Source organism: Capsicum annuum, chromosome 12 (assembly GCF_002878395.1).
Source record: "Capsicum annuum cultivar UCD-10X-F1 chromosome 12, UCD10Xv1.1, whole genome shotgun sequence".
Classification (NCBI taxonomy): domain Eukaryota; kingdom Viridiplantae; phylum Streptophyta; class Magnoliopsida; order Solanales; family Solanaceae; genus Capsicum; species Capsicum annuum.
The window spans coordinates 72755909-72781204 of record NC_061122.1 but is presented as its reverse complement, the minus strand read 5'-3'; the positions used below and the strand labels follow the sequence as shown (position 1 = coordinate 72781204).

At 33.7% G+C, this 25296-nt stretch overlaps 2 protein-coding genes across 8 annotated transcripts; one reads left to right on the top strand and one right to left on the bottom strand.

The window, feature by feature from the left end:
- The first annotated feature begins 40 nt into the window (after positions 1-40).
- LOC107855162 (TGACG-sequence-specific DNA-binding protein TGA-1A) lies at positions 41-6747 on the top strand. Of its 7 annotated transcripts, none has more exons than XM_016700166.2 (9): positions 41-186; positions 2233-2425; positions 2531-2605; positions 2820-2891; positions 3047-3124; positions 3245-3308; positions 3990-4261; positions 5615-5842; positions 6233-6747. In XM_016700166.2, exons 1-9 carry the CDS (start codon positions 128-130, stop codon positions 6383-6385), a joined length of 1194 nt encoding a protein of 397 aa, XP_016555652.1. In that variant the 5' UTR covers positions 41-127; the 3' UTR covers positions 6386-6747. The 7 variants fall into 7 exon arrangements, with proteins under 7 accessions (XP_016555652.1, XP_047257771.1, XP_047257770.1 ...); XM_047401815.1 differs by having other exon boundaries at positions 77-186; positions 2832-2891; XM_047401814.1 differs by having other exon boundaries at positions 85-194; positions 2832-2891.
- Positions 6748-10098: 3351 nt separating this feature from the next.
- Positions 10099-18597, bottom strand: LOC107855164 (alanine--glyoxylate aminotransferase 2 homolog 1, mitochondrial). Its single transcript, NM_001324714.1, is given in 9 exon segments — positions 10099-10142; positions 10325-10411; positions 10494-10607; positions 11391-11616; positions 14276-14455; positions 14562-14705; positions 14865-15035; positions 16570-16800; positions 18388-18597. Coding segments are annotated over 9 exon segments (1407 nt in total).
- Positions 18598-25296: the final 6699 nt, after the last annotated feature.

Sequence of the window (25296 nt, the reverse complement as noted above, 5' to 3'; positions counted from 1 at the left end):
TTTTCCCCTTAATGTCACGACCATGCTAGCTAAGACAAGAAATGTATATAAAAAGGGGTAAATCCTAAATGTTACCGTCTGAAGCGCGTGCAGCCATTAATGGCCACACCCTGCAACGGATATTCCCATGACCGATCTAGTTTACCATATTCAAATGGTGGTCATCGGAGACACCAACCACCATGGGTGATGATGTCATTTTACTCTCATAATTTATGTGATACTTCTTATTTTTAATCCGTTTGGGAAAAAAAACTGACGTGTTTATATTATATTAAGTAGTAACAATTTTTTTTTTGATGAACAGTAACAATTTAACGTGCAAATATGCATGACTTGCTTTGAACCGGCTTTAAAAGTGTTTTTTTTTTTATATTTTATGTAAGTTAAATAATAAGTATTACATAAATTGAGAGGGCGAGTATTAAATAGTGGAAAAATGACAAGTTCTCTCGTTCTCAAGATTCTAATCTTGTTTCAACTGTAGCAATGATCGCAACAACAATAAAAATACACCATACTCCTCCTAAAATCTATGTATATAATAATATCTGTATCTATTGGTATAGATACCCCATTTTCAAACATACCCCCATGTAGACATTTCTCTTTCTCTCTGTATACATATTCATATATGCAAAGTGAATGATCTTTTTTGGAGAATTAATGAATTGGGTATCTTTAGTTTATCGGGTTTGCTTTATTGATTTGATGTTATTGGAATTTTGATAAGATTCTATTCTTTCATTTTTCACTCAAAGAAATTTAAGCTATGGATGTTTAGAAGGATTAAGTAGGTTTTAGAGGTTTGAAGCGGGAATAAAGCTTTCTTGTTGAAGACTTTCCTGTTGTTGGCTTTAAGGTTTGTTCTACTGTTTTTTAGTTTCTTTTAAAGGTTATGAAATAAGTAAATCTTTTTAAGCATTTAGTGCATCAAATGGGTAATTTAATTTGTCCTCTGTTAGTTCAAAATGGAGTCTTTCTTGCTAAAAAGTCATGAGTTCGTCATTCTTTTTCATTTATTGTCTTATTGATTAGAAATTTGAGAAATGATTACTAGTTTGTTTGACCTTTTACCCCTTTCTCTGTATGGCTTGAATTGAACTATATTCTTGCCTGGAAAAAAATTGGAGACTTTTTTCTTTTACTGTGGTGTCCGGGCCAACTGTCATGCACCTTGTCTAATTTCCTTGTCTAATTTCACAGGATACTGCCACCTCTCACTATATGGGAAAAAATCACCCGGTGTTTTGAAAATTGGAAACTATTTTTCATGTATCTATTGATTTAACTTTAAGATTGTATGCTGAGTGCATTATTTTTGGACAAGAAATTTGAGAGAATAAAACTGCTTTAAATTGTTCTTTGGGTGTTAGACTCCTTTGATTGTATAAATGGACTTTGATGCTATTCTTTGGTTTGATGAGTTTGAATTTAACGAAAGGTCAACTCTTTTGATGGGATTTAGCTGCTGGATTTTGCATTTTGATGACTTCAAAACATGAATCTAATGTTGATCGCCATGAAATAGTTTCACTGTCGTTCTTTCCACTCCTTTCTTGTATGCTACAATGTTAAGTAATGGTCACTTGGTCAGAGAACAAACATACACCCCAAAAAAGGTCAGGGAGTAGTTGAAATGGCCTGTTATTAGAAGTTGGTAATAAAAAACTACTTGAATTTGATGTTTGTACATTCGTACTCGAAATGAAGATGCTAACTTCCACAGGTTTTTCTTGATCAGCGATCGCTTTAATATCAAATCTATGTTTCTCAGTCTTGCGCACGTCCTCTTCATCATCGAAAGTAATATCTGGTCATATCAACCTGTTGATACGGAATTGTTTTTCTGTCAACATAGATTGGAATACCATCGAAAGAATGTGTGTTTGTGGATATAGGTCCCTTGAATTTTAAGATCTATTTTTTTTCAGCCCCTTACCTGAGTCTCGCACCTCATCACAATATACTCACAATCTATTCCGATGTTGCATATTTAGCTTTTGCAAGAAGTACGGTTAATCATCTAAGCTAATGCTGATTTATGTCTGCTGGATTAGATAATATTAGAATCGGTGGTGTAAAAGAAATTCAGTACTCCAAACTAGGTTCTGGGGATTTTTGTTCCCTACAATTTTCTGGTGCTTCTCATTTCTTGCCTCTTTCTTTAGCATATGCCACTTGTCTAATTTCTTGACAATTTATAACTGACTTGTTTCTTACTTATGGCAGTCCAAAGAGGATGAATTCTTCAACCTATACTCAATTTGTTGCCTCAAAAAGGATGGGTATATGTGACCCGATCCAGCAGATTGGCATGTGGGGAGATTTCAAAGGTAGCAGTTTCCCAGACACCTTGATTCTTGAAGTCGAGAATTGCCTAGAGAGCGAGATGCCTATTATGGAGAAAAGATTAGATAATGAGGTACAACTCTTTTCTTTCTTTTTTCCTTTTGACTTTTATTTTCATATCTTCTTTTGTTTTAGTTATGCAGCAAAATATGCTAATTAACATAATTAATGTGTACAGACAGAGGAACCTTCACATGTAACAGTTGGAAGGTCTAATATATATGAACCAGAAACAAGTAAACGCATTGACAAGGTAAAGATTTTCTCTATATTTGTCTGGTTCTCTTCTTACCCAATTCCCAGTGGGTATTAATTGTTAGAGTATGCAGAAAGTATTTATTTACATGATGATGGTGATGGCTGGATCACCGTCATGTATTAAAAACTCTCTTTTGTCGAGAATCTCTATTCATGTGTGCAAGGACTCATTTACCTCACATCTTTATAGAAATTGCTTAATGCTGTAGCTTTATATACAGATGAATAGACGCCTCGCACAAAACCGTGAGGCTGCTCGTAAAAGTCGTTTACGGAAGAAGGTATCACTTGAATTCTGTTCATTCAATTCCAGATTTTCTCAGCCATTTCGTTATGTTTTTTCAAAAAAGTCTAATCTTTTTTTTTTGAATTAAAATAAGTCAAATCTTATTTCTATTGAGACATAAATATTCTAAATTTACTTTCTGTTACTCAGGCCTATGTCCAGCAGTTGGAAAATAGTAAACTGAAGCTGCTTCAGTTGGAACAAGAACTAGAACGTGCTAGACAACAGGTAAAAGGAAAATTTATTTCAACGTCTGAGATATTGGATCTCTTTCAGCTATTGAAGTCTAAAATATTTTACTTTCTGAGATGAAATAAATTTAACAAATCAACTAACATTTTGCAACAGGGTTTGTATGTAGGTGGTGGTTTAGATACTAGTCAGATAGGTTGCTCTGGAACTGCAAATTCAGGTGTGTAGATTGATGCTGGCTTGTTGTTGATTGGTAAAAGAAGTTCATGCTCAGAACTATTTGCCTGACTATATGAATGAAAAAGTTGTGCTTGGAATGATATAATAGAGTTCGTGTGGATTCATTGCTCACTGTATCTGAGTATCAATAATAGTAAGTAGATATATGTTTGAAATTGCTTTTGTCTGTATATTTACTGCTAAGTTCTCTTCTTTAACGATCACTATTCAGTTACTTATATGAGGTAATGGCTTAGATGGGTGACTTTTTGGTAAGATGGCATTAATTGGATAGAGCTAATACAAAGGGTTATTGTATTGGATTTGTAACCATAACTTCTTACCTATGGAAACTATCATAGTGACTAGTTTTCTTTCCAGCATATATACATTTCTGAACTAAGAAATTATTTGCTTGCCTGTCAGAATTAGAGTCTTTTTCCCTGTGAACTACACTTCTCATTGGTAAATAATGGTCAGAAAGGATAGTTATATGTTTGGGAATACATGCTCTTTTGAATTTTGATACTATGTTTTGCTGCAGTTGGCTTTGATGCATTCTTATTATGATACCATTTAACTTCAAATTTTCAACTTACCTCGCTTAACTTTTCCTCTTCCTCTTTTTTTTTTCATGTCCATTTTCTTGTTTGAACTTTACCCTAACTTCTTGATTCTGCAGAAATAGCTACTTTTGAAATGGAGTATGGCCATTGGGTGGAAGAGCAAGATAGACAAACAGATGATTTGAAGAGTGCGCTGAATTCCCAAATCGGTGAAATTGAAATGCGCATTCTTGTCGAGGGTTGTTTGAATCACTATTTTGATCTCTTTCGCTTGAAAGCTACAGCTGCAAATACCGATGTCCTCTACCTTATGTCTGGCACATGGAAGGCATCAGCTGAGCGCTTCTTCTTGTGGATTGGGGGATTCCGCCCCTCTGAACTTTTAAAGGTGATGATTTATCTAGCATAACTTGCCATAACAGTGTCTAAACTCCTGTTCATTGAAAAATCTGTTGGTTGATGATTCACATTTACACATGCAAGTTAATCTGGTATCAGACATGGCCACAAATGTCCCGGTTTCACCTTAAAATTCTGTTAGAACTTTCTCTGTATTACAACAAAAGCGAAACCAGTATATTCCCATGAGTGGTGCGGTCTGGGGAGGGTAGGGTGTATGCAGGGCTTACCCCAACCTTTTTGGGGTAGAGAGTCTGTTTCTGAAAAACTGTCTGTATTGCTTGAATTAATATGATTAATGGTTGATGTGATTTTGTTTGGTTAGTCAGCCCTTAGTTCCTACACATGTGGAAACCATACATTTTGTCTTAAGTCTCTTGTCATATTTGCTCAAGGATTCCCTGCCAAATTAGCTTTTGGTAAGTCAGAATTTTCATCAATAAACATAAAATGGTCTCAGAACTTGTACAGGTCGTTTATGTGACGCAACATGAATCTACAATCATCTAACAAGTTTGCCAATCATCTATGCAACGCCATATTCTCTCTTTTTGCATGAAATACAACAAATAAGAAAATCTTACTATTATGAAATAATCTTTTATTTCTTCATTCCATGGCGACAAAAGACGCATGATTGTGATTTCTCCCACATCTGTTCTCTTTTTACTGCCGATTTTCAGTTCGTGATTGCTTCCCAGAGTCCTTGGAAACACACACGGCCTGTTGAACATTGAGAATATAACAGTCGACAGACACGAAGCACAACTCACAATACTGGCGTACTCTTTTTCAGATGGTCCTCTGTTAGTATGGCATACCTTTCTGCACACCAAGAAAAGAAGCAACTTTTTCATTTTGAAAATTATTTTGAAGCCTTGGTGCTCCAAACTCTTTTGGACAACTCCCTCTTATCTACCCTGTAGAAGTGGAAATTTTTCTGAGGGTGTGCAAGTGGGTGTCACAATTTAAAAGTATTTAGTCATTTTAGAGGACTTGGTAAGAACCACTGGTTGATTGTTGCTCGATACCTATTCAATGTTTAATTACTTTGAGAGTTGAAGCAAATCCATCAGAAGATCTCTCAGGGTTTTGTTTTCCTTTGGTTGTTTTCTAGAGGTCTACAATGATTGGTGGTAAAGTTACTGTCATTTTGACCAGGAGGTCACGGGTTCAAGCCGTGGAAACAGCCTCTTGCAGAAATGTGGGGTAAGGCTGCGTAGACTCCGTGCATAGCGGGAGCTTTAGTGCACTGGGCTGCCCATTACTATGATTGGTGGTGTTCAATTCCAATGTATTTTGTTAAGAGAAGTGCTTATACATGATCATTTGGTTCTTACAGGTTCTCACGCCACATGTGGAGCCATTGACAGAACAACAAGTCCAGGAGGTTTGCAACCTCACCCAGTCTTGTCAGCAGGCAGAAGATGCATTGTCCCAAGGACTGGTAAAACTCCACCAGATTCTTGCCGAGGCTGTTGCAGCTGGTACACTAGGTGACGGAATTATCCTTCCACAAATGACCGCTACCATTGAGAAGTTGGAAGCTCTAGTTAGATTTGTAAATCAGGTAACATGTCAATTTTTGGTTTTGCTTCCTTTTCTCTAATAGCAATTCTAGACTTACAGAATGGTCTTTGCAATTTTAAGTGGGATACAGCCCACGTAAATATGTGGCCACAATATAGCTGAGAAATGCAATTTTTACACGAAAGAAATGATTAGATAGCTTGATTTGAGCAAAATCCACATAAACTTGGAATGATGTTTTTTGTTCTAAAAATTAGAAATGGAGATCTTTATTCATTTGGCTAGGTAGAAGGCAAAATCTGCAAGGTTACCCATTTTTAATGTGAGAATCTTTAGTATGAGTACAAGTGTAACTACTTGACGTGCTTTTTCCACGTGGTCATACTTGACTAATCTACCGACTTAGTATGGTTTGCCTTTTTGGTAACAGGCAGATCATCTTCGCCAAGAAACCCTACTACAGATGTCCTGCATACTGAGTGTGCAACAATCAGCTCAGGGTCTCCTTGCCTTGGGAGATTACTTCAAACGTCTTCGTTCTCTAAGTTCACTTTGGTCTAGTCGTACTTCTGAACCGGCTTAAAGAAGAAAGAACCATTATTATATATGCAACTTCGGGTTTTCAATTTTGCCAATCAAAGCTGTGTGGGCTAAGATCTGCTTCTTGTTGCCGGTAAAAAATGAATATCGATATGGAACATAATATCAGCTGGCGACCATTCGGACACTGCTTCATCCCTGATTGAAATCTGTATATGAGTTCTGCTATGCTGTAATTGGAACTTCAAAATTGCATTTCTTTTCTTTTCACATTGGTTTTGATGATTGTAAATCAATATGGTACTCTGGCTGGAGTCTCCTGATGAAAGTTACTCCAAGTTATGATGCCTCTCTGTATTTAATTGTCTATGATGGGAGTGTGATGTGCCAAGCAATTTTTGAATACTTTGCAGATGAACAACAACAAACCCAAGTGTATTCCCACTTTGCAGATGAACAACTGCTATAAATGAAAGAAAGCAATGATGGCATGAGCAATATTCTGTTGCGACAACTTAATGAATTATGTTATGGAAAATTTGCAGATGCATGTTTACATCTGTAGCCATTAATGCTTGCATTAGGATAAGATGTCTACTTCACACCCTTGGGGTGCAGCCCTTCTTTGGATCCTGCAAATTTTCCATAACATAATTCATTAAGTTTTCCATAACATAATCCATAACATATTTTCTTTTAATTTTACTTTTATGTTTTAATTCATTTGTCTCAATCTTTTTTTTCTCAAACATTATCTATTTCTTCATTTTTTTTTCTTTTAATTCATTTGTCTCATCCTTTATTTTTTATTTTCATCATTTCTTTTTTTTTTCCTCATTTTTCTCAATCTCTTTTTTTTTTTATTTCTCTATTTTGTTTGATCATTTTTTTCTTTTTTCTCAACTTCTATTATATTTTGCTAATAAATAAAAAATTGAATAATTCGTAAAGGGATCTTTTTTTTTTTTTTTACATCAAAGCAAATTTAAGGTCATGAAAACATAACGTGGTAGAGTCAACTCTTGCTCGTGGAGCATAATTTGTAGTTTGAAAGTCCTTGAGCTAGTCTTGTCCTAAGACAATAGTTGTAGAACATCTCAGAAATGAAAACATAACGTGGTAGAGTCAACTCTTGCTCGTGAGACATAATTTGTAGATTGAACGCTCTTGAGCTAAGTCATGCCTCTAAGGCAATAGCTGTAGAACATCTCATAAATGAAAACATAACGTGGTTGAGTCAACTCTTGCCCGTGGGGCATAATTTGCTGCTTGAAAGTTCTTGAGCTAAGTCTTGCCTCTAAGACAATAGTTGTAGAGCATCTCAGAAATGAAAACATAACGTGGTAGAGTCAACTCTTGCCTGTGGGGCATAATTTGTAGTTTGAAAGTCCTTGAGCTAAGTCTTGCCTCTAAAGCAATAGTTGTAGAACATCTCATAAATGAAACATAATGTAGTAGAGTCAACTTTTACTCGTGGAGCATAATTTATTGTTTAAAAGTCTCTGAGCAAAGTCTTGCCTCTAAGGTAAGAGTTATAAAACAACTCATAAATCAAAATACAATACGGTAGTGTCAACTCTTGCAAATGAAACATAGCTTGTTGTTTGAAAGTCATAAGTCTTGCCTCTACAATGTGATAGTGTCAATTCTTATCCATGAAACGTGGCTTGTTGTCTGAAAGTCATAAGTCTTGCCTTTATAATGTGACACTTTTGCTCATGAGATGTAACTTGAATGGAAGAAATCGAAGAAAAGAACAAAAATAATAAAAATTACGGAAAAGAAGAAAATAAAGAAAAATATTAAAAAAATAAAAATCAAAGAAAATGTTGAAGTTGAGAGAGAATGAAAAAAAATAAAGGTTGATAAAAATTTCGAGAAAAATTTTAAAAAGAAAAGAAAAAATAAAAATCAAATAAAAATAAAAAATTATAAAAGTAGACGTTGAGAGATGTAAAGAAAAAAAGGTAAGAGTTGCAAAAAATTAAAAAGAACAAAAAAAAAAGGAAAGAAGAAATAAAAATCAAAGTAAAAATAAAAAAGGAAAAAAAAAAGAAGTTGAGAGGAAAAATGAAAAAAGTAAGGGTTGAGAAAAATCAAAATAAAAATCAAAGTAATTAAAAGAGAAAAAATAAAAGTTGAAAGATATAAATATGGAGGTGTTATCTATTATGAGTAGGGGTGTGCAAAAATCGAACCTACCGATAAAATGTTATTGATTTATTGTTATTGAGTTATTGGGTTAACGATTTTTTAATGATTTTATAAAAAAATTATTGGGTTATTGATTCGATTCGATTTTTTGTTTTTGGGTTATTGGGTAAACCGATAACCCAATGAGAATGAATGAATATGAATATATATATATATATATATATATATATATATATTTCTCTTTACTTTCTATAAATTAACAAACCTATTACTTTAATTATACAAACTCTTAAATTCTCCTAACAACATTTAGTTCAAACTTGAAGATTCTTGTAAATTAAAACACATCAAGTAGAATTTTTCGTTGCAACTAAGATTCGTTTTTTTTTTCATGTTAGTTACTACTATTTCTATTTTATGATTATTTTCTTATCAGTTTAATCGAAAATCAAACCAATAAGGACTAAAAATCGATAAATCGAAAACCGGTAAAAAAATATCTTATTGGTTTGGTTATTGGTTTAGCATATTTAAAAATCGATAAATCGAACCGATAATATATAAAATCGAACCGAACCGACCGATGCACTCTCTAATTATGAGGATCATTTATGTAATTTACTCCATTAGTCAGGGGCAATTTCGTTAAAAAAAATATTAGTTAATAAAAAATAGCTATTTTAAGAAAGCTTTATTATTTAGGGTTAAAATTTGAAAGTCTTGAGGGTTCTCGACAGTTCCCTGACTTTCTATATGTAATCACTTGTCATTCTGATTATTTTCGTTCAATTATACACGTTATTACGGCCTGCTTTTCTCTACACTGGCCTGCTTTTCTCTAAACTTCCCTCAAACTGCAGTCAACTATATTTGTGCTCCATGAAGGAAACGTTATGACAACAGTAAAATTGTTTTCACGTGACTTATGAGGAGTGACGGGTTTGAGCCGTGGAATGCAATACTTGGATCTTAAGGGTCTGACTGTTTTTTCACGTTAATTTTGCGATAAGTTCAAAACGTTTCACTACACTAGTTGTGTTTTTTCCCCTTGAGGCAAGATGCATTGCAAAGCATAATTTCTTACTAGATTATATTCTCTCAATAAATTTACAAACCGAATGATCTCTAATATAGATAATATTTCACTCTTTAATCGAGCTTAAAACTTCACACATGAATTCCACAAATTGAATAAGCCCTTTTACAGTTCCTCGCTTTCCGAACATCTAGAAAATGGAATTTTGATCCACGTTGAAAGGATTGACTCGGAACTTAATATTCGATTGGAAATAAATTTGGTGACACTAAAAAAATGTATTTGAAGTCAAGTTGAAAAGAGTTGATCCCCGTAGAAGGGACCGATTCATTCATTAAGTGATTGACATGAATTTGGTGATGTTCGGAAGAAGTTGGTAATTGAAATTAAATTGCAAAGAGATACTGAAATTTTATTCGGGCATGTATTTCATTTGAAATAAATAACGTTGGAACAAAATAAGAGGAATGAAGCATCACTTGCTTTCTTTGACATTGTTATTGTACTGGAATAGTTGTGTCCTTTGGTTGAAAGATGGGCGATCTCACAGCCAATATGACAAATTCTCACAACTTTGAAATAGAATAGTCCAATGCATCAACAAGAAAGTCTGCATAAAAAAAGTTGTATTGCTCAAACCAGAAATATATATTTCTTGAAAATGAAATATCTGAAAACAAAAAAGACTTGTAGGGCATATTGGTTACTATTAATGATTTCAAATACACTGATAAAATAGATGGAGTAATCCAAAAACAATAGGCAATATTGAACCAGTAAGTAAGAGGTTACCTGCATCATCCTTGCTGAAACACATGGGAGGCTTTATTCTGAAAACATTTCCATGTAAACCGCCTTTCCCTACTAGAACACCAAGATCTACAGCCAGAACCAAGTGCATCATTAGTATATATACGTCGTTTTTCAATCACTTTTCAATTCATCAGCTGATTATACAAACCTTTAAGCTTCTCAAAGAGAATTCCAGTTTCCGCCTTGGCAGGTGTCTTTTCTTTTCTGTCGGTTACCAGTTCGATGCCAACCATTAAACCCCTGCCTCTCACATCTCCAATTACTGGCAATAGCAAGGTACGTTTAGTGATAACATTAATCGGATGATGCATGTCACAAGGAGGAGATCTAAAGGATCATTAAAGCAGAGGACTTGGAGACGAGTCAAATAAACTCTTGACCTGCCTAGGCAATGATATAACCTCATGTATCATAGGCTACCAACCTAAACATGGCCATTAATGAAGCAAAACAATGGATGACGGAAGCTACTAATAATACAATGCAAGCAAAAGTTACTAGATTCATAGAGATGTAGAACAACATATAAGTTATCATGCTAGCTTATCCATCATGTGAGTCTCGAATTATTCCATCCGATTAGGCCTATGAATATGCAAGCATACATTTCATGCTTGTTTGAGTAATAGCAATGAGATTTCCCAATATCATGCTAAGAATAGCTAGGAGTTCCAGAAGAAGATGCCATTTGTTTGATGAGAAAAAAAAAAGAACAATGAAAGTTCGAGTGGCTGAAGAAGCTGAATTCACTGCTAAACATGCTTAAGGAAAGGCTTCTTAATTTTGCATGAATGGGGAGGAAAGAAAATCATGCATCTAAGACTTGATAACTTTACAACGAAAGCTTTGCACAGGTCTCATAGAACTGGAATAAATGGAAGTAATGAAGATGATTCAGTTCTTCCTCTTACTAACAAAATGATGACAGGATATCAACATTTGGTGCTATATAGACCAAAGAAATATATATCTTGTCAAGGATGAAAAAGAAATCTATGTTTGCTTATACATACATGTCTGAGTTTAGAAAGCACAAAAGACTTACTGTCGTGTCTTTTCTCTAGATCCCTCAGCCCACCAAGCAAGTGTGAGCCAACCTCGGCACAATGCTTCTGGCGTTGTTCCTTCTCAATAACTTTGAGTACTGCATGTCCACCAGCAGAGCAAACAGGGTTTCCACCAAATGTATTAAATTGCACCTTTTGAGCCATAACACTTGCAATTTCTGGCGTTGTGACAACAGCTCCAAGTGGTAAACCATTTCCAATACCCTGAAAAATAATAACCATGGGGGTAACAGACTATCACACAAGATCAAAAGACATGCTATGTCTAACACCCCGCACTTTCGGGCTAAAGTTGAACCGTCTTCCCTACGTTTATAGACCCGAACCCAATGGTTTCTACTTAGATATGAGTGTGAATAACATACCTTAGTGTGGGAACATCTTTGTAGAGAAATATATGTGTTAAACATCCCCTAGCTCAACTTAAGTTGAGCACTCTCCTATCGATTTGACTTTTAGTTGATGATTTTTCATGGGTCAACTTCCAGCAACCATTTCTCCTTGGATATAAAGAGTTATGTAGCCCTACTATATATCAAATTAAAGCCCTTTGAGTCTTATTTCCAATGCCACCAACCGTTCGTCAATCCGAGTCCGGAGTCAAAAGTTATGAGTGTTTGAGTAAGGCACTGTTCAGGGTGTGAGATGGCCATTCGCCGCAAAGCAATCGCCTAAGCACACTGCCTCAACTATGATTTGGCCATGCGATGCAAACCCTAAGGTTTGCTTTGTCCATGCAACGCATAGCCTATCCGGGGCGTCAAAAAGTGTTCTGTTTGATTTATTTTAAGGGCATAAAGGTCTTTTATCATCCCATAACCATTCCCAACCCTCTTTGGACGAATATTAAACACGTTATTTTCTCTTCTAAAGTCCCCAAATCATCTTCCCTAAATCAAACAAGGAGAAACTACCTAGGGCTAAGGAATTCAAGCTTCGGGGGTCCAATTTCTCTACGTTCTCTTCAATTTTGCTCTCCGTCAAAAGGTATGTGGGACAATCCTAGATCTCATGGGCATGATTTTATCGTTTTGCAAGCTTTAAGCATATTTATTTATGTATACGCAATTGGGTTTTGAAATTATTGAAGAGCATGCACTGGGGACCCCATTTTATGATGAAATCTTGTTTAAACTATGGGGTTTTTTCCCAAAACTTGAATTATATTCACGTGTATAAATATTATGAGTTTTGAGAATATGTATGAGAGCACGATTTACGAAATTCCCTCTCTTGTTATGAAATCCAATGTCTTTATGTGTTGTGGTTGTTTATACGAACGGTTACAAACCTGAGTTTAAATGTTTCATTATTAAGTATGGATTTGTCTTGCTTTATGATCCTATGAGAGTGTGTTTTATTAATTTATAAATGCTCTTGTGTCCTAAAAGATAAATTGCATGTGATTGATGAAAGAGATGACCACACTTTGTCAAAATATTGAAAAGAGAGTATTTTGCATGAGTTTCATATGTTTTGAAATAAGAACTCTCTTGAAGTGTTTAAATGTTTTGGTGGTCAAATAACATTTTTTGAATGAAAGGACTAAGACATGATATGATATGGCTTATATGACTTGCAAGTCTTGGTATGATGATACCTAATCAGACAAATGCCATGACAGACTCAGAACAGAACAGATTACAAACTTTTCAGACTTCAGACCATGTTTTGAGAAAGATGCATGTTTTAAAGGACTAAAATTGGGTTTAAAGAAAGTTAGATGGTTACCCGAAGAAAGCACTTGAGTGAAAGGGCTCATTTCTGAAAACCGAGTTTTGCCGACTCGGGAGATATGATTGGCATTCCGGTCACGTGAATGGACAATGTATACTTGCCTCTGGGCACTAGTAGACTAGACTAGTATGTGGTATACTAAACTAGTATGTAGGACCCCGATCCTTGTGGTAAACTTGGATTTGGGGCTTGGCCGACGAGTTAATGGCGGACCCATATAGCTCTTGGGTACTAGACTTGTAGGGTCTACCATCTAGCTCAGAAGTAAAGCAAAGAGTTGAGTCATGATTACAAGAAAATGTTTTAAAGCTTATCAAATTATGCCCATGTGTTTTCATTTACCTTATGCTAACCTACTCTATGAAATGCTCTCACTAATGTTGTATAAAAATATATGTTAATTTTTTGCTAGTTCTAGATACCGGTACTTTCGAGTATGGACCCCCTATATTTCAGGTTCTAAGGCACAGTCCCATGGTCCCGCTAACTAGTAGATTATTTCCAGACATCCAGAGTTGGTGAGCCTCCCTTACTTCAGAAGGCATCTTTCATATGTGTTGGTTCCTTTTTGACTTATGGACCGACCAGGGGCCTTATCCCGATTTTAGACAGACTTGTATGTTCAGATCAGTAGAGGCTTCGTAGAATGTCTTAGATTGGATTTGGGTTTTCCTATGGTTTGATGTTAAGAAGTTTAAAGTTTGATTATGGGATTATCATGTTGTCAGTTTATCCTCCGCACTTCCTTTTTATATGACTTATGCTTATGATTACATGCTAAGGGGTCTCTCGGGCCTTAAATGGTTCGGGATGCCCGTCGCGGCCAGACCCCGGCACGGATCGTGACACTACATAACCAACAAATAAGGTGCACGCTTATGAAACCATAAGCTCTCGACATAGGGAGGCCAGTCCAGTCTTTTCACCTCAACTTGCATCTTACCCGAGACTAAAGCAAGCGGGATGACAACCTTGTCTTAAAAGAACATACAAGAAAGTGTCTTACCCAGAGAGAATATCGGGGATGAAAGTCTTGGGAGGAGAGAGGGTCTATGGAGCAAATCTTCCATAACAGGGACAACTAAGCATTTGGAAATTGAAAAATAAAAAGAAGTAATTGCAATACCTTTGCCATTGTAACTATATCAGGAGTCACACCCTGTGTCTCAAAACCCCAGTAGTGGCTTCCTGTACGGCCAAAGCCGGTTTGTACTTCGTCAGCAATACAAACACCTCCTGCCTTGCGAACAATGTCATAAACCAACTTCAAGTATCCATGGGCTAGTTCAACTGCTCCTCCAACCCCCTAAAGCAAACAATCAGAACTTTTTCACGCTTGAAATATTCCAAGCCCTTATAGTCTACGACTCAAGCAGCATTTTTCCACATGATAGAATTAAGAAGTTCCAAACCTGAATTGTTTCAGCAATAAAACCAGCAACCTTTCCTGAAGTACCATGATCAATGTGATCCTGTACGTCGTCAGCATATCGTTTGGCATCCGCTCCGAATGCTCCACGATATGGGTTAGGATTCAGAACATGATGGATTTCACCCTGTAAATCACCAAAGAAATTAAAGAAAAGCATGGGATACATCAAATTCAGCATGCGTGAAATATTTGACATCTTTCAATAAAATGTGCACTGAATAAACTTCTAAAATTTATAATAAGAAAGATAAACTTCTAACTTTTCATGCTTTGGCACATATACCTGTGGAATAGGGTACTTCCAATTGTTAAGAGCAGTTAGGCCAATTGTGTTAGCACTTCCACCATGATACGCATTCCTCAAGGCAATCATATTTAAGTTACCACTGTACAATCGTGCCATCAGCATTGCTAATTCATTTGCTTCTGTCCCTGAATTTACAAAATATACTACCTGTAGTTCAAAACAAGCAAGTCAGACAGAAAAACATTAGGAAGTTCCATAGAGGGATACTGATTGAGCTCATATTCCGAGAAGATAAAACCTCAGACACAAACCAATCCGAATTCAAGCCATGTGGTTGACATGATAAGGTACTACTCTTATACTACAGCTTTTGATCTGCTTTCGGGGGCTTCAGGTAATGACCCATTCTGGACAATTGTTCTCCACCGCCTTGAATTATCCAATCTCCAAAGGGAGGGATTTAAATCTAATAACTCAATGGATACGGGTTGTTTGACAATCACCTCTTTCCTTTTTTGTTTAACGCAGTGTTCATGTTGTACTAATATTTTCAGCTTAGTTCATAATAGTAAATGAGAATTACATGCCTGTATAGATATTGCAAGTGGACGCTCTCTTCAGAAGACAACAACAATCTACCCAGTGCGATCCCACAAATGGGGTCTGGGGAGCATGGGGTGCACGCAGACCTTACCCTACCTTTGTGGGGTGTAGAGGTTGTTTCCAATAGACCCTTGGCTCAAAAGAAACATTTTTCAAATCAGGATTGACAAATACAAGAGTATAAAAGTTATGATGAAAATATCAAAGACAAGAGAAGTATTGACAGCTAAATATGGTAAAGATAATCAAATAAAAATAGTAATAAAGTTGAAGAATAAGATAATGATAGATACTAATAATGATACTGATAAGTAGAAGAGGGAGCAAATAAAGTGCTCTAAACTAGAACCATGCTCTCCAACAGAAAAGAGAGAAGTCACTCAACTACCTACTAACCTTCTACCCTAATCTTCGACCTCATGTTGTCTATTTAAGGGTTCCTTTCAAAAGAAAACAAGTGAAAATAATATGAAAATCAAGGTACTTTTGGCAAACAATTTAGTCCATACTCCAACTTCTGTCTTTAATCTCATGAATGCGTGATTAATATCATTTGTACCCATTACTATAGAGGAAAACAATACAATTTGATAAAAACTTCTCCACGACCCTAATTACCTTAATAAAATTGCATAAGCTACAAAAGAAAAAGAACTAGTGTTTTCAAATAGTGAACAAAATACAAGATTCTAGAATCTTGTATCCATATGCTCCCCAAGTATAAACTTTCATGGCAGAGTTTGACAAAGATCAGAAATCAGTGAAAAAAAGTTTGAATTAGCTATAATATAGAAGTTACTTAAAGATTCCATTTTCAATTATAGAAGGAACACGCCAAAAAGAAAGTATAGATCAAGAGAGGGATGTCAATGAAGAATAATTTAAGATAAAAGAAAAACATGCCACTAACCTACACTATTGAAGGGTAAGAATATCAGTCTTTCTCTCATGATGGAAGGGAGAACTTTGAAAAAAATGGGACAAGAATTATATCATGTACACCTTCTGTAAGTTGAATATCAGAACCCAAATATGGAACTTTCAAGTGGAGAAACTCATCCTATACTCTTTATGCACACAATATAGCTAAGAAAATGTGCATCAAATAGACTATTAGGGTAGTGGTAGTATTTTCAACCTTTAGGTTCCCTGGCATCTTAGATGCCAATGCTTCAGCGAAATCGGCTATTGCATGATGTAGATATATGGTTGTAGCATGTTGAAGAAGCTTGCTTTGCTCTATGATGGCATCCAACACTTCAGGGTGACAATGACCACATGAGACGGTAACTATTCCGGCAAAAGCATCAAGATAACGTTTTCCATTCTCATCATACAAATATTGCATCTTCCCTTCAACAATATTTAGCTGTTTGAAATGTAAAAGAGTTATTGGGAAAAGCTTAAAAGAAAGCAATTATAGAGCTCTCACATACAAACATGCACACTTTCAAAAAAAATGGATTTACAAACATGAACACTATTAGCCATCATTTATACAAGTGAGCAAGTACAACTGAAAAGCAGGAATAGATCTCACAAATCTTATAAATTAAGAAAAAAACTAAAGAAATCAGAATCAGCATAACAATAGAATATCAGATGTCCATCAAAGCACCTGCAGTGAGTTGAAGAAGAAAACAAAGGGGACAAGGCACCAACCGGAGAAATCTCTATTAGACATAATGGTGTCACTACAGCACATTAGACCACAAGTACACTTCCGAATATACAACCTATATACTGGCAAAGTATTTGGACTCTCATTTCGATCCGAATGAATCATCCTCTCCAACTTTTTCATTTCATGAAGTAAAAGTGTGGCTCTTATCTTTAAACCTTTGGAGGTATTTTATTACATATAAATGAAATGTGGAACCATAAATTGAAAAGTTATAAACACACATTTACGGAGGTAGGCTTCCCCAATACAACATTATCTCTCAGTTGTTAAACTGTGCGACATTTGACCATATGGAATCAACACAAACTTGTGGATACAATTCAAGACTAGAGACAACAACATATCATTTTAACCAAACCGCTACCCAAAAAACAATTTCTTTTAGAAACTGAATCAATAAATCCAAGCAAGGGGATAGAAACAACTTGTCACCTGTAGGACGAGACAAAATTTTCTAAATTAGAAAATAGATCTTATATTACGCATCCCTTGTGAGAGGTAGATATAGTGGGTAAGAGGGTAGAGTAGAGGTAGGCCGAAGAAGTATCAAGATGAGGTAATTAGACTGGACATGGCGCAACTTTAACTTACCAAGGACATGACCTTAGATAGGGAGTGTATGGAGGTCGGGGATTAAGGTAGAAGGTAGTTGAACTGTGACACACTTTTCGACGGGATTAGGCTTGGTGGGTGCCCGGGAGCACTGTGCAGTATTAGTCTTATACATGTATTTTCTTTGTCAGTTAGCGCATAATCTTGTTGCTATTGTTTCTTTTCTTTGAATGCTTTGTACTACATTCCTTATTGATTGACATATTTTTTGCAGTGTCATATTTATTTATTTTTTTATATACTTTGATTTGTTGCACTTGAGCTGAGGTTCTTTTGGAAAACAACCCGTAAACATACACTCTACCCTCTCCAGATATGACAAATGGGATTACACTCAGTATGTTGTTGTTGCTTGTTATATTACTCATCCCTTGACGCATATTCAATAGGAAATGTCAAAATGATAACAAATTCTCAGCAAATGCACATTCAAGAATAACGACAACAACAACAAAATACCCACATACTCAGTATAATCCAACATGTTGGGTCCAGGGAGAGTGTGTACGCAACCTTATCCCTACCTTGTAAAAGTAGAGAGGTTGTTTTCGATAAACCCTCAAAACTAATTTTTTGATTCATAGGATCTTGACAAAACATCACATACACAAAAATAACTCCATAAAGAAACATAAAAAAGAAGAGGAGATATGGTGTTACAGGTTTTTGATAGAAGTAGAACAGGGAAGGACCCAAATACTTCTTTCTTTTCGCCAACACTTCATCAGCCAATGGCCCTTTATATGGCTTTGGTTGGTAGTCAAACGGCGGCAGTTCCGGTGGCGCCACCGCTTGACCGGAAAGATGCCTCAACCCCTCATAGGATAACCATCTAAACTTGCCATTTAGCAATTTCCTTTGTAACGCCATACTAAATCACCAAAACACTAGTCAACACACGTATACACTTACATATAGCCGCAAATACTACTCCATCCCTACAACAATTATTGTACACTATATGATTATTATTATTATTATTATTATTATTATACAGTGTATGAGTAAAAAGGAACAAAGAGAATATAAAATATTCCTTTGTTTCAAAAAATGATTTTTTTTAACTTAACATGAAAATTAAAAAATAAAAATAACCTTTTAAATCTTATAATTTTAAATTAAAATTATGTCAAATATATCAAGATAATTTTTAATTTTTTAATCTTAAACATGCTACATAAAAAATTAAAATATTATAAAAAATATTTTTAAGTCAATTAAAAAGAAAAATAAATGTTTTCTTTTTCTTTTAAAAAAAGGAGGAGTAGTAGTAGTTTAGACAAACAGAAACGACATCAAAATCCCCTCAACTTATAATCAAAACATATTTTAGATCCTAAATTAATGGGGCAATTATTTACCCCTTAAAACTTACAATTTTCAAGTGAATTAATTCAATCCTAAAACTGATGTGGCCAAAAAAAGAAAAGCTTAAGTCTTGTTTTATGAAATAATGGGTCCACTTCTTTTATATATATATAAATTAAGAAAAAGAAAGAAAATAAAAAAGCCCCCCACCATCCATCCGCCACCTGCGCCTCCCCTTCTCCTTCTTTCCCCATCTTTCTAGGGGCGGATCCACGTAGTATTCAGGGGTTCATCCAAATCCCCTCAATAAAAAATTACGTTATATATATAGCATAAAGAAATTTATATTTATGTATATATATTAATTCTGAAGTTCCTGAAAACAAAGTTATTGGATAGCTCAGTGATTCTATATCTGCTTCTTGAGTCGCTCCTTCAACCATAATTATATTTTGTTGACTTATTCACACATTTATATTTTTATTTTTTCGAACCCCCTGAAATAAATTTCTGGATCCGCCACTGCTAGGGGTGGGGATTCGATTTGTTCGATTTGATTGTTGAATATCGGTTCGGTTTTTCAATTTTCGGATTGACGAAAAGGAAAACCATAACCAAACCAAAATTATTTCAGTTTGGTTCGATTTTTACAAATTCAGTTTGGGTATTTCGAATTTTTATTTTGATTTTAAAGATTAAAGTAGTGAGCATTTAAATTTGGTGATTTTTCTAAAAAAATAATCTTTTTTTCAAACCTATTTTTCATTCCCAAATATAATTAATTCAACACGCATGAAATAACTATAAATATCGATCTCCTGAGTCATCGCCATTGACGTGACGGTAGTGGCCACACTCGACAGCGACTGTCGATGGCAGTGATGAACTGAGCAAACGACTGTCGTTGACGATGTTGAAATTTCAAATGAATTGACGAACTAAGGATGGTTGAGCGTCGCTTCAGCCTTCACGTTAATGTTAGGGTCTAAAACAAAGCAGTATATTAAGATTTAGGGTTACTAAATGATTATAATATATATTTTTATGTTATATCAGATTATATTATATTTTTAGTATATTTACCTATATATTAAATTATATATATATTATAATATATTATTTATATAATTTCGATTTTTCGATTTATCCAAAAAAAAATTTTTGTAAATCCAAAAACCAAATTGTTTAACCAAATTTCTAAAATTTGAAATCGAAATCAATCCGCAAAATTAAAAAATCAAACCAAAATTAAATTTTAATTCGATTTTTCGATTTAAACCAAAATATGTCCGGCCCTCGCCATCTCATCTTTCCCCTGCATCTTTCCCGTTCAACCCTAATAAAAAGACACACAGCAGCCTACACCATATACAAACGCTCAGGGAACACATCCACAGTAGTATCTTTCATCTATTTTCGACATTGGATATAAAAATAGCAAAAGCTATTTGACAATACGAATGTCCAGAAGATTGCTGCTCCCTTGAAGAAAAAAAAATCTTTTACCATCATCCAAAGAGCTTTAAGGAAACTTAGGTCGAGATTGCCTCCAGTAGTTTGTCTCTAAAAAGTATACCTCAGTATGAAGACAACCAACAAGGAGCCTACCGTCACCTTCAGTTTGCTCGAAGTCTATGTGTACTTTTATTTTGCTGATTTTGTGTCCTTCAATGGTGATCATTGGTGGAATTAATATTGTGAGTGGTAATTTTGGGTGGGGGTGGACGGGAGGTGGCGGACGGATCGATCGATAAGATAATCACTACTACTACTCCGACCATCACCATCGCCGGACAACCACCTGAACCTGCCATTCTTTCTCCTGTCACTGCCGCGTTTCGTTTTACGATTATCTTATCGATCGACCCAATATTCTGCTTACATTATTCTAAGAATTATCTGAGAAAAATGCAATTTGACACTTTTTGTTCATTGTAAAATTGTCAATTGTGGAAGTAAATGAGTTGGTGGATTTAATTTTATATAATTAGGTGAATGAGTTGGTGAATTTGACTGTTTAAAACGTGAAGAAAGTTAAAATTAAAGATTGAAATAATGATGTTAACGAGGAATTTAACTGTTGAAGAAGAAGGGATCGAGGTGGGCGCTGGAGGCGCTGTTAAAGAAGAAGAAAAAGAAGGAACCAGGGGCTATCAGGGTGTACATATATATATATATTTAAATATATAAAGATAATATGTGTGATATTTATTTTTTTTTAAATTATAATTTTTTATGTAGAAATAATATAGCAATGACATGACGCGTGTGCAGTGCACTTTCTATTGTGAGAATGAGATTTTGATTTTAAAATTGAAACTAATTTACTTAAAAATTGTGAAGGATTAAATAATTATTAAAATAAATTTTGACCATAATTTCGGAGAAATTTTGATATTTTTCTCATAGACAAACGCTGACATGGAAAATTTTGGATTGTAGTAGTAGTTGAAGGGACCTGAGTTGGACCCCAAAAAGATTCCATAGGTTTCTTTATCTTTTTTAAGGTTTAAACAAATCCACTAGGAGCTACTTTATTTATTTATGGGGAAAATGTTCAAACATAATATCATTCATAAAAAAATTGATATTTATGTCATTGTCAATATAGAACAGATTCATTTGTATCATTATTTTAAGAGTAAAAGATCAAAATTATCTTTTAAAAAAAAATATCATTCGTTTATGTTTTATTTCAAAAATACCTCTTCTTCAAATGAAATACCACCAAATACGCCACATAAAAAAATTAAAAAAATTCACATCAATGTTTACGGGAAAAATCAATTTTCAGGTCATGTACTCCAACTTCATTCCACCGATCTCGGAGCTTTTCGCCGATTTTAAAAGTGATTTTTCAGTCTCACAGATTGCGACATCTGAATACTCTATTGAGTGTAGCTTTACACTCCGCTGTGAACTCTTTCTCTAAGAAAGACCTGTTAGTGCTGGTCGGTGTCACTTGTGCCGTGTCTTTTTTGAAACGAGTCGTATTTGTTTCATGTATTTTTTTCTTCATGATATATTCCTCTAATATTTTTGTAGGATATAAAATATGGTATCTCAAAAGAAACTTTAAAATTATCACAAACTCTGAGCATTGATTCATATTCATTGTCATTAATCATATTATTAATGATACCTATTCATTAGGTGATCTTCTTTCCTTTACTTGAGTGGACAAAACATACATTCTTCTTTCAAAAATAATATTGTGTTGGTGCTGGGTTTTTATACTGTAAATCTTTGTCAGTTTCTAGCTCCTAGTTTACTACTAAAGAGTTTGTTGAATCCTGGGATACATCCCATACCGGATGAAATTGCCTTTAGGACGGTGACGAAAGCACGCCTCAAATTTTGAAGAATTCTCTACAAATGTTCGTGATGGAATATTTTTTGTAAGATATACAACAATCTTAAGGATATTTCTACACAGTACTTATGGAGAATACTAGTTCTTCTATCCGCAACGCTTGCTGTTATTTTCTTCAAAATTGGATATTTATAAAGTTTATAACTAGATGTGTGGCCTCTTTCTTGTATCGTTTACATTCTTTGTGACATATGCATGGTGGTTTATTCGATTTGTTGATTTATTCAATCCGCCATATGAACAATTTGTCATTAACATATTTGGACTTGGATTAGTCACATCTCTTATTTTCGTTCCATGGTTGGAGTTGTTATCACACAGGTATGTTTTCCTACTATAAGGTCTCGCACTCGCACGTGTAACATTTGATTATTTAAAATTAAATGATTTTCTTTATTATTTAAAATTAAATGATTTTATTTATTGCAGAAATTTTTAATGAAGTATGAAAGTTTAAATCACTTTTCAAAAATTCTTCACATATATATTTTATGTTAGCGTAATGTGCCACAAATTGCAATAATTACAGTTGAAATAATAAAATGAACAAAATGAAGAAAAATTAAATAATCTTCTTCTTGGCTGAGGCGCAGATATCTCGCTCTCTTTAAGGAGATTCAAGCTCACTGCGGCATAATCTACACCGATCCAGCAGTATATCTCTTGACTTGTCCCCTCCAGGATACAACAATCAATCAATGATATACAACTCAAGCAACTTTAGATTAATTGAAGAGTCCAAAGCTTCACCATAAGAACATCTTCCTTCAACATATAATTTTTTTCTATAGTGAATATAGTTAAAGATTTAGAATATTTTCTTTGTCTCAGCTCTCTCTTTCACTAATATAATTACTCTTTTTTGTGTAGCAAATATAGTCGAAGACTTAGAATATTTTCTATGTCTCAACTCTCTCTTTCATTTATCATTTATCACTCACAATGTACTATCACTCATCTTTTTTCATGTGTTCTTCAACACAAGGAAGAAAACACCATTTATATTGTTGTAGTACTCTTCCATCTAGTAAATGAGGGAGTAATGGATATTAAGTGAGGAAGATGAATGTTTTAGGGTTTTCATATGTTATATGAGTCACAATACATAAAGAGGTACAATAAATGGTAGAAGTTACAAGAAATTTATGGCCGCATTATTCTTATCACTAACTCATAAGATTAAAGACACAAAAAAATATGGTAGATAATGGACAAATAAAGTGTTAGAAGTTGCAAGAGTTATCAAAATATAATGACATCACTTTCTTCACTTAATGTCCATCAATTTTCATGCAATTAAATTTTAATATTAAAATGCACCAACATTTTACATCAATCACTTTTGCGTTTGTCATGTAGTACTTCTTTCCCTTGCTGTCAAGAGAAACGCATCAATTTGAACCATATTTGTGGCACGGTTATTATTTTTTTTCTACATTAATTTTTTTTGGTTTTTAAAGTCAAATCTTTACAAAATCATTAATTATATTCTTATTATGTACTTAAAACATTTAAACTTGGTACTTCTTAAACTTTTCTTAGTCTAATACTTTTATATTTATTTCTAGATTTTGCCAATAATTTTAAAATCAAATTTAGTTGATTTAGAATTCTTAAACTAATGGTAAAAATATTAATTGTCATTAATTTCGATCACGTCTAATAAAGAAAGATTTTACCATAAATATATTTAATTAATTTTCAACTATTAAATATTAAGAAAAATAGTGAAAAGACAATTTTGTCTAAAGCAAAGACTTTTAATGAAGGACAAAAAGTTCAAACAACATTTCTAAGATCCTTCACATTTTTAATATATTATAGATATAGATTATAGATATAGATTAACTGCTACTAAAATTTTTGTAATATGATATTGTGTAGTTATGTAATGCACCATATGTGGCATAAAGTATTATTTATTTAAGAAACTAGAGGAGCATGGACCGTGTCAGCACGGGCCCAACATTAAGATATTTATTTATCTTTTCAATCTTTATAAATTTGAATAAAATTTTTTAATAAAAGAATTGCATATGTTTTCTAAGATTCATCTGGAATCTAGCATGAGTTCAACATATGTTATTTTAATATGTATTTAGATAATTTAAGTTGTTAACTAGTGTAATTTATAATATTTTTTATGCAATTTTAAAATTAATATACGTTACTTTTCTTGTCCAATTTTTTGTGGTATTGATAGTCAATTATATTTTAAAAATAATTTAAGTTTTTAATTATTGTGATTTATAATACTTTTCTTCTATTTCAATTTTAGTGACACTAATATAATTTTAAGAGTCGACTAAATATTTTATATCTTTTAAATTTTTTAAGTTGTTAATTATTGTGATTTCTAGTATTTTTTATGTAATTTTTTTTTTTTGAAATATATAACATATTAAATTATTTTTAGATATTTTAAGTTGTTAACTATTGTAATTTATACTACTTTTTATGTAATTTTTGAATAATATATTCCACTTTACTTGTCCAGAGTTTTGTGTCGACGACAGTCAATTATATTTTTTAAAATAATTTAAATTTTTGATCATTGTGATTTATAAAATTCTTTCTATTTTAACTTATGTAGCACAATGCTTAAATGACTATAATAATTAATTAGGGGTGATATAGTAAAATTAATTATTATTATTTATTATGTGTATGTGTTGATTCAAGAAGAATTTGAAAACATTTAGAAATGTGTTGAATGTTACAAGTGTTAATAATCCATTTGGTGCTTCTTGATTTCTCTATATTTATCTCTTGTGTATTTTTACTCTTTTGCTCTTTGAGTATATGTAGTAATTTTTATTTTATTTTTAAAAATATCATATAAATTTTTATTCATAGTATATATATATATATATATATATATATATATA